Genomic DNA, 15,760 nt, shown 5'->3' on the forward strand with positions numbered 1-15,760 from the left:
ATCTCTTCCTATCTCCTTGCCTCCCCTCCCTCCTTCATCCTCCCCTCTTGTTTTCTATAGGAAAAGGGTGGAGGGTATTCTCCAGGAACAGGGTTGGAGAAACGTGTACTAAGGTCCATAGTGAGTGACTACTAACAGTACAGTGTTTGTGTACTGAGTTCTGCACCATTATAGTCATCTAATGTTTTGTTCTGTTTCTTTTTGCAGCAAGAGGCTTTCAATGGTCAAACTAACAACTTTCCTGGGAGTGGATATCAGTACAGCCAAGGCAATATGAATGGGGTAGGCTTTTCAATCACCTTACTAACACCTGATGATACCTGATGAAATAGGCAATATGAATGGGGTAGGCTTTTCAATCACCTTACTAACACCTGATGATACCTGATGAAATAGGCAATATGAATGGGGTAGGCTTTTCAATCACCTTACTAACACCTGATGATACCTGATGAAATAGGCAATATGAATGGGGTAGGCTTTTCAATCACCTTACTAACACCTGATGATACCTGATGAAATAGGCAATATGAATGGGGTAGGCTTCAATCACCTTACTAACACCTGATGATACCTGATGAAATAGGCAATATGAATGGGGTAGGCTTTTCAATCACCTACTAACACCTGATGATACCTGATGAAATAGGCAATATGAATGGGGTAGGCTTTTCAATCACCTTACTAACCACCTGATGATAACTGATGAAATAGGCAATATGAATGGGGTAGGCTTTTCAATCACCTTACTAACACCTGATGATACCTGATAAAATAGGCAATATGAATGGGGTAGGCTTTTCAATCACCTTACTAACACCTGATGATACCTGATGAAATAGGCAATATGAATGGGGTAGGCTTTTCAATCACCTTACTAACACTGATGATACCTGATGAAATAGGCAATATGAATGGGGTAGGCTTTTCAATCACCTTACTAACACCTGATGATACCTGATGAAATAGGCAATATGAATGGGGTAGGCTTTTCAATCACCTTACTAACACCTGATGATACCTGATGAAATAGGCGACATTTGATTTAATCTATGCACATTGTTATATATTTATTGGTGTTTATACATGTGCTATATTTTTGATGCAATTATCCGTATTTTTTGTGTTTCTGCAAATTAGTTATTTAATTATTTAAAATGATAATAATAAAATTATATTTATATTTTCATCTGTTATAATCCTTGCAGCCTCCTCGACCGGTGGGTAACTACCCCCACTCCCCAGTGCCTGGCAACCCGACCCCGCCCATGACCCCAGGAAGTAGTATCCCTCCCTACATGTCTCCCAATCACGACGTCAAGCCCCCCTTCCCTCCAGACATCAAACAAAATATCACTGCTCTTCCTCCTCCTCCAGGTCAGTCTCTCAATTCAAAAGGCTTTATTGGCGAGGGAAACTTAAGTAAACATTTACACAAAAGTTCCAAGGGAATAGAGACATTTCAAAATGTTATATTATGGCTATGTGCAGTGCCTCTCTCTCTCTCACACACTTCCTCCACCTCCAGGTTAGTCTCTTTACATAGTGTCACAGCAGAGGACTTCCTATCCCAACTGTCATCATGTCCTCATCTGATACCTAATCTCTCATGTCCCTTTGTCATTAGAATTAACTTTATTGTCCCGTCATCATTGAACCGTTGTTTTATAAAGTTCTTTGTTTGTTGTAATTTGATCACTGGTTCTTTTTTGATGTACTTCCTATTTTCTGCATTTTCGGTGGAGCAGAGCTCCCTTGAAGAAGAGACTTTGGTCTCAATGAGACTTCCCTTCATAAAATGTTTTAAAAAGTGAAATAAATAAAAGTGTTTGAATAAAGAGTCAGTATAATTGGTACAGTATCACTAACCAACCTTTATTTGAGGAAAAGTCTGACCGCTACTTTTTTTTCTCTCTCCCAGCCAACCCCAACGAGGAGCTGCGTCTGACCTTCCCGGTGAGGGACGGGGTGGTCCTAGAGCCCTTCAGACTGGAGCACAACCTGGCCGTCAGTAACCATGTCTTCCACCTCCGCCCCTCCGTACACCAGACCCTCGTGTGGAGGTAAGGCTTTCCTCCTCATCTCTCAAATGCAACTCTGGACCTCGAGGTCAGTTCCACTCTGCGTTTCCCCATTCTTCCCCTCTGATCAGGGACCTGAGACACCAGATGGGTGCAATTAATGATCAGGTAGAACAGAAAGCCAGCAGACTCTGGACCTCGTAGGATACCCCTGCCCCACACCCTAACCTGCACTCTAACTCTACACCCTACACCCTAACCATATACCCTAACCCTATACCCTACCCACACCCTAACCCTATACCCTACCCCAACACCCTATACCCTACCCACACCCTAACCTGCACTCTAACTCTACACCCTACACCCTAACCATATACCCTACCCACACCCTAACCCTATACCCTACCCCAACACCATATACCCTACCCACACCCTAACCTGCACTCTAACTCTACACCCTACACCCTAACCATATACCCTACCCACACCCTAACCCTATACCCTACCCCAACACCATATACCCTACCCACACCCTAACCTGCACTCTAACTCTACACCCAAACCATATACCCTACCCACCCACCATATCACTACCCACCCTAACCATATACCCTACCCACACACCTAACCATATACCCTACCCACACCCTAACCATATACCCTACCCACACCCATATACCTACCCACACCCTAACCCTATACCCTACCCAACACCATTACCCTACCACACCCTAACTCTATACCCTACCCACACCCTAACCTGCACTTAACCTACACCTAACCATATACCCTACCCACACCCTAACCATATACCCTACCCACACCCTATACCCTACCCACACCCTAACCCTATACCCTACCCCAACACCATATACCCTACCCACACCCTAACTCTATACCCTACCCACACCCTAACCTGCACTCTAACTCTACACCCTACACCCTAACCATATACCCTACCCACACCCTAACCCTATACCCTACCCCAACACCATATACCCTACCCACACCCTAACCTGCACTCTAACTCTACACCCAAACCATATACCCTACCCACACCCTAACCCTATACCCTACCCACACCCTAACCTGCACTCTAACTCTACACCCTAACCATATACCCTACCCACACCCTAACCATATACCCTACCCACACCCTATACCCTACCCACACCCTAACCCTATACCCTACCCCAACACCATATACCCTACCCACACCCTAACTCTACACCCAAACCATATACCCTACCCACACCCTAACCATATACCCTACCCACACCCTAACCTGCACTCTAACTCTACACCCTACACCCTAACCATATACCCTACCCCAACACCATATACCCTACCCACACCCTAACCCTATACCCTACCCCAACACCATATACCCTACCCACACCCTAACTCTATACCCTACCCACACCCTAACCTGCACTATAACTCTACACCCAAACCATATACCCTACCCACACCCTAACCCTATACCCTACCCACACCCTAACCATATACCCTACCCACACCCTAACCATATACCCTACCCACACCCTAACCTGCACTATAACTCTACACCCAAACCATATACCCTACCCACACTCTAACTCTACACCCTACCCACACCCAAACCATATACCCTACCCACACCCTAACCATATACCCTACCCACACCCTAACCTGCACTATAACTTACACCCAAACCATACCCTACCCACAACCCTAACCATATACCCTACCCACACCAAACCCTATACCCTACCCACACCCTAACCATATACCCTACCCACACCCTAACCTGCACTATAACTCTACACCCAAACCATATACCCTACCCACACCCAAACCATATACCCTACCCACACCCAAACCATATACCCTACCCACACCCAAACCATATACCCTACCCACACTCTAACTCTACACCCTAACCCTAGACACTACACCTTAAACCTAAACCCTACACCCTAACTATACATCCTACCCCTACAACCTAAGCTTACACCCTAACCCTACACCCTAACCTTACACCCTAACCCTACACCCTAAACCTACACCCTACCCCCTACAACCTAACTCTATATCCTAACCCTATACCCTACACCATAACCCTACCCCTACACCCTACACCCCAACCCTACACCCTAACCCTACATCGTACACCCTAAACATACACCCTAAACCTACACCCTACCCCCTACAACCTAACTCTACATCCTAACCCTATACCCTACACCATAACCCTACCCCTACACCCTAACCCTACACCTTAACCCTACACCGTACACCCTATACCCCATCCCTACACCCTAAACATATACCCTACCCACGCTCTAACTCTACACCATAACCCTAGACACTAACCCTAAACCCTACACCTTACACCCTAACCCTACACCCTAACCCTACACCCTAACCCTACACCCTAACCATACACCTTAACTCTACACCCTAACTCTACACTCTACACCCTAACTCTACACCCTAACCCAACACCCTACCCCTACACCCTACCCCTACACCCTACCCCTACACCCTACACCCTACCCCTACACTCTACACCCTACCCTACACCCTAACCCTACACCCTAACGCTACACCCTAACCCTACACCCTAACCATACACCTTAACTCTACACCCTAACTCTACACCCTAACTCTACACCCTAACCCTACACCCTATCCCTACACCCTAACCCTACACCCTAACCATACACCTTAACTCTACACCCTACACCCTAACCGTACACCTTAACCCTACACCCTATCCCTACACCCTAACCCTACACCCTATCCCTACACCCTAACCCTACACCCTAACCATACACCTTAACTCTACACCCTACACCCTAACCGTACACCTTAACCCTACACCCTATCCCTACACCCTAACCCTACACCCTATCCCTACACCCTAACTCTACACCCTAACTCTACACTCTAACCCTACACCCTACATTCTACACCCTAACCCTACACCCTATCCCTACACCCTAACCCTACACCCTATCCCTACACCCTAACTCTACACCCTAACTCTACACTCTAACCCTACACCCTACATTCTACACCCTAACCATACACCTTAACTCTACACCCTAACCCTACACCCTAACTCTACACCCTATCCCTACACCCTACATTCTACACCCTACACCCTAACTCTACACCCTAACCGTACACCTTAACTCTACACCCTACATTCTACACCCTACACCCTAACTCTACACCCTAACTCTACACCCTAACCCTACACCCTACATTCTACACCCTACACCCTAACTCTACACCCTAACCCTACACCCTAACCCTACACCCTACACCCTTACTCTACACCCTAACCCTATACCCTACACCCTAACCCTACACCCTAACCCTATACCCTACCCTACACCCTACCCCTACACCCTAACTCTACACCCTAACCCTATACCCTAACCCTATACCCTACCCTACACCCTACCCCTACACCCTAACTCTACACCCTAACCCTATACCCTAACACTACACCCTAACCCTACACCCTAACTCTACACCCTAACCCTATACTCTACACCCTACCCCTACACCCTAACACTACACCCTAACACTACACCCTACCCCTACACCCTAACCCTACACCATAACCCTACCCCTACACCCTAACTCTATACCCTAACACTACACCCTACCCCTACACCCTAACCCTACACCCTATACTCTACACCCTACACCCTACCCTACACCCTAACCCTACACCCTACCCCTACACTCTACACCCTACACCCTAAGCCTACACCCTAACTCTACACCCTACACCCTACCCCTACACCCTAACTCTACACCCTAACCCTACACCCTACCCCTACACCCTAACCATATACCCTACACCCTAACTCTACACCCTACACCCTAACCCTACACCCTAACTCTACACCCTAACCCTACTCCCTATCCCTACACCCTAACCCTACACCCTAACCATACACCTTAACTCTACACCCTAACTCTACACCCTACACCCTAAGTCTACACCCTACACCCTAACTCTACACCCTACACCCTAACCGTACACCTTAACCCTACACCCTAACCCTACACCCTATCCCTACACCCTAACTCTCACCCTAACTCTACACCCTAACCCTACACGCTACCCCTACACCCTAACCATACACCTTAACTCTACACCCTAACCCTACACCCTACCCCTACACCCTAACCATACACCTTAACTCTATACCCTAACCCTACACCCTAACTCTACACCCTACACCCTAACTCCACACCCTACACCCTAACTCTACACCCTAACTCCACCCCCTACCCCTACACCCTAACCCTACACTCTACACCCTACACCCTAAGCCTACACCTAACTCTACACCCTAACTCTACACCCTAACCCTACACCCTAACCCTACACTCTACACCCTACAGCCTACACCCTAACTCTACACCCTAACTCCACCCCCTACACCCTACCCCTACACCCTACACTCTACACCCTACACCCTACACCCTAAGCCTACACTCTACACCCTAACCCTACACCCTAACCCTACACTCTACACCCTACAGCCTACACCCTAACTCTACACCCTACAGCCTACACCCTAACTCTACACCCTAACTCTACACCCTAACTCCACCCCCTACCCCTACACCCTACCCCTACCCCCTACACTCTACACCCTACACCCTAAGCCTACACCCTACACCCTAACCATACACCTTAACTCTATACCCTAACCCTACACCCTAACTCTACACCCTAACTCTACACCCTAACCCTACACCCTAACTCTACACCCTAACTCCACCCCCTACCCCTACACCCTAACCCTACACCCTAACCCTACACTCTACACCCTACACCCTATCCCTACACCCTAACCCTACACCCTAACCCTACACCCTACACCCTAAGCCTACACCCTACACCCTAACTCTATACCCTACACCCTACACCCTAACTCTACACCATACACCCTTACTCTACACTCTACACCCTAACCCTATACTTTACCCCTACACCCTAACCCTACACCCTAACCCTATACTCTACCCTACACCCTACCCCTACACCCTAACTCTACACCCTAACCCTATACCCTAACACTAAACCCTAACCCTACACCCTACCCCTACACCCTAACCCTACACCCTAACCTTATACTCTACACCCTACACCCTAAGCCTACACCCTAACTCTACACCCTACCCCCTACACCCTACCCCTACACCCTACCCCTACACTCTACACCCTAAGCCTACACCCTAACTCTACACCCTAACTCTACACCCTAACCCTACACCCTAACTCTACACCCTAACTCTACACCCTAACCCTATACCCTACCCCTACACCCTACCCCTACACCCTAACTCTACACCCTAACTCTACACCCTAAGCCTACACCCTAACTCTACACCCTACCCCCTACACCCTACCCCTACACCCTACCCCTACACTCTACACCCTAAGCCTACACCCTAACTCTACACCCTAACTCTACACCCTAACCCTACACCCTAACTCTACACCCTAACTCTACACCCTAACCCTATACCCTACCCCTACACCCTACCCCTACACCCTAACTCTACACCCTAACTCTACACCCTAAGCCTATACCCTACACCCTAACCCTACACCCTACCCCTACACCCTGACCCTACACCCTAAACCTATACTCTACACCCTACGCCTACACCCTAACTCTACACCTTAACCCTACACCCTAACCCTACACCCTAAACCTAAACCTACACCCTAACTCTACACCCTAACCCTACACCCTAAACCTACACCCTAACCCTACACCCTAACCCTACACCCTAAACCTAAACCTACACCCTAACTCTACACCCTAACCCTACATACACCAGACCCCAATGTGGAGGTAATTAAGGAGGATGTTTCTCTATTGGTCAGTGTGTAGGAGGGTGTTTCTCTATTGTTCAGTATGTAGGAGGGTGTTCCTCTATTGGTCAGTATGTAGGAGGGTGTTCCTCTATTGGTCAGTATGTAGGAGGGTGTTCCTCTATTGTTCAGTATGTAGGAGGGTGTTCCTCTATTGGTCAGTATGTAGGAGGGTGTTCCTCTATTGGTCAGTATGTAGGAGGGTGTTCCTCTATTGGTCAGTATGTAGGAGGGTGTTCCTCTATTGGTCAGTATGTAGGAGGGTGTACCTCTATTGGTCAGTATGTAGGAGGGTGTTCCTCTATTGGTCAGTATGTAGGAGGGTGTTCCTCTATTGGTCAGTATGTAGGAGGGTGTTTCTCTATTGGTCAGTATGTAGGAGGGTGTTCCTCTATTGGTCAGTATGTAGCAGGGTGTTCCTCTATTGGTCAGTATGTAGGAGGGTGTTCCTCTATTGGTCAGTATGTAGGAGGGTGTTCCTCTATTGGTCAGTGTGTAGGAGGGTGTTCCTCTATTGGTCAGTGTGTAGGAGGGTGTTCCTCTATTGGTCAGTATGTAGGAGGGTGTTCCTCTATTGGTCAGTATGTAGGAGGGTGTTCCTCTATTGGTCAGTATGTAGGAGGGTGTTCTCTATTGGTCAGTATGTAGGAGGGTGTTCCTCTATTGGTCAGTATGTAGGAGGGTGTTCCTCTATTGGTCAGTATGTAGGAGGGTGTTCCTCTATTGGTCAGTATGTAGGAGGGTGTTCCTCTATTGGTCAGTATGTAGGAGGGTGTTCCTCTATTGGTCAGTATGTAGGAGGGTGTTCCTCTATTGGTCAGTATGTAGGAGGGTGTTCCTCTATTGGTCAGTATGTAGGAGGGTGTTCCTCTATTGGTCAGTATGTAGCAGGGTGTTCCTCTATTGGTCAGTATGTAGGAGGGTGTTCCTCTATTGGTCAGTATGTAGGAGGGTGTTCCTCTATTGGTCAGTATGTAGGAGGGTGTTCCTCTATTGGTCAGTATGTAGGAGGGTGTTCCTCTATTGGTCAGTATGTAGGAGGGTGTTCCTCTATTGGTCAGTATGTAGGAGGGTGTTTCTCTATTGGTCAGTATGTAGGAGGGTGTTCCTCTATTGGTCAGTATGTAGGAGGGTGTTCCTCTATTGGTCAGTATGTAGGAGGGTGTTCCTCTATTGGTCAGTGTGTAGGAGGGTGTTCCTCTATTGGTCAGTGTGTAGGAGGGAGTTCCTCTATTGGTCAGTATGTAGGAGGGTGTTCCTCTATTGGTCAGTATGTAGGAGGGTGTTCCTCTATTGGTCAGTATGTATGAGGGTGTTTCTCTATTGGTCAGTATGTAGGAGGGTGTTTCTCTATTGGTCAGTATGTAGGAGGGTGTTTCTCTATTGGTCAGTATGTAGGAGGGTGTTCCTCTATTGGTCAGTGTGTAGGAGGGAGTTCCTCTATTGGTCAGTATGTAGGAGGGTGTTCCTCTATTGGTCAGTATGTAGGAGGGTGTTCCTCTATTGGTCAGTATGTAGGAGGGTGTTCCTCTATTGGTCAGTATGTAGGAGGGTGTTCCTCTATTGGTCAGTATGTAGGAGGGTGTTCCTCTATTGGTCAGTGATGTGTGTAAAGTACAGCCCTGATTTGTGATCAGGGTCCAGCTCTGTCATACAGTAGTATGCAGTGAAAATAATCTATACATTTTATAGATCCTAGTCATTTTAGATGCTTAGTCAGAGTGTACATTGTATATCCATCCTGTTGTTATCAGCCTTTTTACAGATGCACTAGCTTTGGTCAATCCTTCTCCAAGAGCGAATTCGAGATTACAGTCTGGCCACGCTAGCTAATAGATGAACGGACAGGTTATTCTGCTCTGTCCTCCTGCAGGTCAGATGTGGCGCTGCAGTTTAAATGACAGGTTGTTCTGCTCTGTCCCCCTGCAGGTCAGATCTGGAGCTGCAGTTTAAATGACAGGTTGTTCTTCTCTGTCCCCCTGCAGGTCAGATCTGGAGCTGCAGTTTAAATGACAGGTTGTTCTTCTCTGTCCCCCTGCAGGTCAGATGTGGAGCTGCAGTTTAAATGACAGGTTGTTCTTCTCTGTCCCCCTGCAGGTCAGATGTGGAGCTGCAGTTTAAATGACAGGTTGTTCTTCTCTGTCCCCCTGCAGGTCAGATGTGGAGCTGCAGATTAAATGACAGGTTGTTCTGCTCTGTCCCCCTGCAGGTCAGATGTGGAGCTGCAGATTAAATGACAGGTTGTTCTGCTCTGTCCCCCTGCAGGTCAGATGTGGAGCTGCAGTTTAAATGACAGGTTGTTCTTCTCTGTCCCCCTGCAGGTCAGATGTGGCGCTGCAGTTTAAATGACAGGTTGTTCTGCTCTGTCCCCCTGCAGGTCAGATCTGGAGCTGCAGTTTAAATGACAGGTTGTTCTGCTCTGTCCCCCTGCAGGTCAGATGTGGCGCTGCAGATTAAATGACAGGTTGTTCTGCTCTGTCCCCCTGCAGGTCAGATCTGGAGCTGCAGTTTAAATGACAGGTTGTTCTGCTCTGTCCCCCTGCAGGTCAGATGTGGAGCTGCAGTTTAAATGACAGGTTATTCTGCTCTGTCCCCCTGCAGGTCAGATCTGGAGCTGCAGTTTAAATGTTACCATCACGAGGACCGACAAATGAACACCAACTGGCCCGCCTCTGTGCAGGTCAGTAAGAACACCACACACACACGCACACACACACATAAACACACACACACACACACACAAACACTAACCGTCCCTTTCCTCTGTGCAGGTCAGTGTTAACGCCACGCCTCTCAACATCGAGCGCGGCGACAACAAGACGTCCCACAAGCCCCTGCACCTGAAACAAGTCTGCCAACCAGGAAGGAACACCATCCAGATCACAGTTACCGCCTGCTGCTGTGTGAGTACTGTACTGACAACAACAACCACTACTACTACTAATGGTGGTGATGATGATGATGATGGTGGTAATGATGGTGGTGATAATGGTGATGATGATGTTGGTGATGAGGATGATGATGAGGATTGTGGTGATGATGAGGAGAATTGTGGTGATGATGAGGATGATTCTGGGGATGATGAGGATTGTGGTGATGATGAGGAGGTATGTGGTGATGAGGAGGTATGTGGTGATGAGGAGGAGGATTGTGGTGATGATGAGGAGGATTGTGGTGATGAGGAGGAGGATTGTGGTGATGATGATGAGGATTGTGGTGATGATGAGGATTGTGGTGATGAGGAGGAGGATTGTGGTGATGATGAGGAGGATTGTGGTGATGATGATGAGGATTGTGGTGATGATGAGGAGGATTGTGGTGATGATGAGGAGGATTGTGGTGATGATGAGGATTGTGGTGATGAGGAGGAGGATTGTGGTGATGATGAGGAGGATTGTGGTGATGATGGGGAGGATTTTGGTGATGATGAGGAGGATTGTGGTGATGATGAGGAGGATTGTGGTGATGATGAGGAGGATTGTGGTGATGATGAAGAGGATTGTGGTGATGAGGAGGAGGATTGTGGTGATGAGGAGGAGGATTGTGGTGATGATGAGGAGGATTGTGGTGATGATGATGGCCATGATGGTGGTGATGATGATGGCCATGATGGTGGTGATAATGGTGATGAGGATGTGGTGGTGATGATGAGGATGGTAATGATAATGAAGATGGCGGTGGTGAAGAGGATGATGTAATGATAATGAATAGGATGATAATGGTGATGATAATGAGGATGATGGTGGTGATGAGGATGATGTAAAGGTGATGATGATGAGGATGATGTAATGGTGATGATAATGAGGATGATGGTGGTGATGATGATGATGTAATGATAATGATGATGATGATGAGGATGATAATGTGGCTGATGGTGGTGAAGAGGATGATGTAATGATGAGGGTGATGAGGATGATAATGGTGATGATAATGAGGATGATGGTGGTGATGATGTAATGATGGTGGTGATAATGGTGGTAATGATGATGCTCCTCTCCTCTACAGTCTCACCTGTTTGTACTGCAGCTGGTCCACAGACCCTCTGTCCGCTCCGTCCTGCAAGGCTTACTGAAGAAGAGGCTACTGCCTGCAGAGCACTGCATCACCAAAGGTACACTACTGGCATCCCTCTCTCTGGTACTGAGTGACCCTCTCTCTGGTACTGAGTGACCCTCTCTCTCTGGTACTGAGTGACCCTCTCTCTCTGGTACTGAGTGACCCTCTCTCTCTGGTACTGAGTGACCCTCTCTCTCTGGTACTGAGTGACCCTCTCTCTCTGGTACTGAGTGACCCTCTCTCTCTGGTACTGAGTGACCCTCTCTCTCTGGTACTGAGTGACCCTCTCTCTCTTGTACTGAGTGACCCTCTCTCTCTTGTACTGAGTGACCCTCTCTCTCTGGTACTGAGTGACCCTCTCCCTCTGGTACTGAGTGACCCTCTCCCTCTGGTACTGAGTGACCCTCTCCCTCTGGTACTGAGTGACCCTCTCCCTCTGGTACTGAGTGACCCTCTCCCTCTGGTACTGAGTGACCCTCTCCCTCTGGTACTGAGTGACCCTCTCCCTCTGGTACTGAGTGACCCTCTCCCTCTGGTACTGAGTGACCCTCTCCCTCTGGTACTGAGTGACCCTCTCCCTCTGGTACTGAGTGACCCTCTCCCTCTGGTACTGAGTGACCCTCTCCCTCTGGTACTGAGTGACCCTCTCCCTCTGGTACTGAATGACCCTCTCTCTCTGGTACTGAGTGACCCTCGCCCTCTGGTACTGAGTGACCCTCGCCCTCTGGTACTGAGTGACCCTCTCCCTCTGGTACTGAGTGACCCTCTCCCTCTGGTACTGAGTGACCCTCTCTCTGGTACTGAGTGACCCTCTCTCTCTCTGGTTCTGAGTGACCCTCTCTCTCTCTGGTTCTGAGTGACCCTCTCTCTCTCTGGTTCTGAGTGACCCTCTCTCTCTCTGGTTCTGAGTGACCCTCTCTCTGGTACTGAGTGATTCTCTCTCTCTGGTACTGAGTGACCCTCTCTCTCTGGTACTGAGTGACCCTCTCTCTCTGGTACTGAGTGACCCTCTCTCTCTGGTTCTGAGTGACCCTCTCTCTCTGGTTCTGAGTGACCCCCGCCCTCTGGTACTGTGACCCTCGACCTCTGGTACTGAGTGACCCTCTCTCTGGTTCTGAGTGACCCTCTCTCTCTGGTTCTGAGTGACCCCCGCCCTCTGGTACTGTGACCCTCGACCTCTGGTACTGAGTGACCCTCTCTCTCTGATTGATTGATTTTATTTGACCTTTTAAACTGAACATGTGTCTACATAAAATCATCAAGAACAACACAATAAAGTTGACCCCTTATCTCCACTGTGGTCCTCCTCTCATCTCCACTGTGGTCCTCCTCTCATCTCCATTGTGGTCCTCCTCTCATCTCCATTGTGGTCCTCCTCCCATCTCTATTGTGGTCCTCCTCCCATCTCCATTGTGGTCCTCCTCTCATCTCCATTGTGCTCCTCCTCTCATCTCCATTGTGGTCCTCCTCCCATCTCCATTGTGGTCCTCCTCTCATCTCCATTGTGATCCTCCTCTCATCTCCATTGTGGTCTTCCTCTCATCTCCCTTACCTCCACTGTGGTCCTCCTCTCATCTCCCTTATTCCCATTGTGGTCTTCCTCCCATCTCCCTTATTCCCATTGTGGTCCTCCTCCCATCTCCCTTATTCCCATTGTGGTCCTCCTCCCATCTCCATTGTGGTCCTCCTCCCATCTCCCTTATTCCCATTGTGGTCCTCCTCCCATCTCCCTTATTCCCATTGTGGTCCTCCTCTCATCTCCATTGTTGTCCTCCTCCCATCTCCCTTATTCCCATTGTGGTCCTCCTCCCATCTCCCTTATTCCCATTGTTGTCCTCCTCCCATCTCCCTTATTCCCATTGTGGTCCTCCTCCCATCTCCCTTATTCCCATTGTGGTCCTCCTCTCATCTCCATTGTTGTCCTCCTCCCATCTCCCTTATTACCATTGTGGTCCTCCTCCCATCTCCCTTATTCCCATTGTGGTCTTCCTCCCATCTCCCTTATTCCCATTGTGGTCCTCTTCCTTATCCCCATTGTGGTCTTCCTCCCATATCCCTTATTCCCATTGTGGTCTTCCTCCCATCTCCCTTATTCCCATTGTGGTCTTCCTCCCATATCCCTTATTCCCATTGTGGTCTTCCTCCCATCTTCCTTATTCCCATTGTGGTCCTCCTCCCATCTCCCTTATTCCCATTGTGGTCCTCCTCCCATCTCCCTTATTCCCATTGTGGTCTTCCTCCCATCTTCCTTATTCCCATTGTTGTCCTCCTCCCATCTTCCTTATTCCCATTGTGGTCCTCCTCCCATCTTCCTTATTCCCATTGTGGTCCTCCTCCCATCTTCCTTATTCCCATTGTGGTCCTCCTCCCATCTTCCTTATTCCCATTGTGATCCTCCTCCAATCTTCCTTATTCCCATTGTGGTCCTCCTCCCATCTTCCTTATTCCCATTGTGGTCCTCCTCCCATCTCCCTTATTCCCATTGTGGTCTTCCTCCCATCTCCCTTATTCCCATTGTGGTCTTCCTCCCATCTCCCTTATTCCCATTGTGGTCATCCTCCCATCTCCCTTATTCCCATTGTGGTCTTCCTCCCATCTCCCTTATTCCCATTGTGGTCTTCCTCCCATCTCCCTTATTCCCATTGTGGTCCTCCTCCCATCTTCCTTATTCCCATTGTGGTCCTCCTCCCATCTTCCTTATTCCCATTGTGGTCTTCCTCCCATCTCCCTTATTCCCATTGTGGTCCTCCTCCCATCTTCCTTATTCCCATTGTGGTCCTCCTCCCATCTTCCTTATTCCCATTGTGGTCTTCCTCCCATCTCCCTTATTCCCATTGTGGTCTTCCTCCCATCTCCCTTATTCCCATTGTGGTCTTCCTCCCATCTCCCTTATTCCCATTGTGGTCTTCCTCCCATCTCCCTTATTCCCATTGTGGTCTTCCTCCCATCTCCCTTATTCCCATTGTGGTCTTCCTCCCATCTCCCTTATTCCCATTGTGCTCTTCCTCCCATCTCCCTTATTCCCATTGTGGTCTTCCTCCCATCTCCCTTATTCCCATTGTGGTCTTCCTCTCATCTCCCTTATTCCCATTGTGGTCTTCCTCCCATCTCCCCAGTTAAGAGAAACTTCAGCAGCGTAGCGACGTCCTCTGGGAACACCACTCTGAACGGCGAGGACGGCGTCGAACAGACGGCCATCAAGGTCTCCCTCAAATGTCCAATCACCTTCCGGCGGATCCAACTTCCCGCCAGAGGTCACGACTGTAAACACGTCCAGTGCTTTGATTTGGAATCCTACTTACAGTTGAACTGTGAGCGAGGAACGTGGCGATGTCCAGTATGCAAGTAAGTTGGGACTGCAGTTGAACACGGGGTGGGCGATCCTACCCTGGCTGGGTGAACCTGGAGCTGTTACAGTAATGTTGAAATAATGGGCACTGTCCCCTTTAAAACTACATTGAATAAAATGATTTATGCTATATCTGAAATACTCAGTTAATAAACAAAGAGTTGAAAAGATCAATGACCACTCTGATGGTTACCTTCTGTATTCAGTCAGTAATGTTTATGTCCTCTCTCTCCCTCCACAGTAAAACAGCATTATTAGAGGGACTAGAAGTTGACCAGTACATGTGGGGGATTCTAAATGCCATCCAAAAGTAAGATGGCTGTCCCAACATCCTCACCATACTCATCAACATCCCCTCCTGCACCTATCACCATGAATGTTATCACTTATCAACACTATGTTGTTGACTTCTGTAAAGTGGAACCATTGTTTATT

General features: G+C 48.5%; 1 protein-coding gene across 1 annotated transcript in view; it reads left to right on the forward strand.

Annotated features, from left to right (window-relative positions):
- LOC120045312 (zinc finger MIZ domain-containing protein 1-like) overlaps positions 1-15,760 on the forward strand; it is a 177,664-nt gene that overhangs the window by 149,339 nt on the left and 12,565 nt on the right. Inside the window, exons 8-15 of the mRNA XM_038990192.1 lie at positions 208-282; positions 1,209-1,377; positions 1,922-2,063; positions 10,522-10,600; positions 10,692-10,823; positions 11,926-12,031; positions 15,093-15,321; positions 15,567-15,635. Of these exons, the coding sequence (XP_038846120.1) occupies positions 208-282; positions 1,209-1,377; positions 1,922-2,063; positions 10,522-10,600; positions 10,692-10,823; positions 11,926-12,031; positions 15,093-15,321; positions 15,567-15,635 (1,001 nt within the window). The remainder of the gene's footprint in view (positions 1-207; positions 283-1,208; positions 1,378-1,921; positions 2,064-10,521; positions 10,601-10,691; positions 10,824-11,925; positions 12,032-15,092; positions 15,322-15,566; positions 15,636-15,760) is intronic.

This window comes from Salvelinus namaycush, chromosome 4, assembly GCF_016432855.1.
Source record: "Salvelinus namaycush isolate Seneca chromosome 4, SaNama_1.0, whole genome shotgun sequence".
In the NCBI taxonomy this organism is placed as follows: Eukaryota; Metazoa; Chordata; class Actinopteri; order Salmoniformes; family Salmonidae; genus Salvelinus; species Salvelinus namaycush.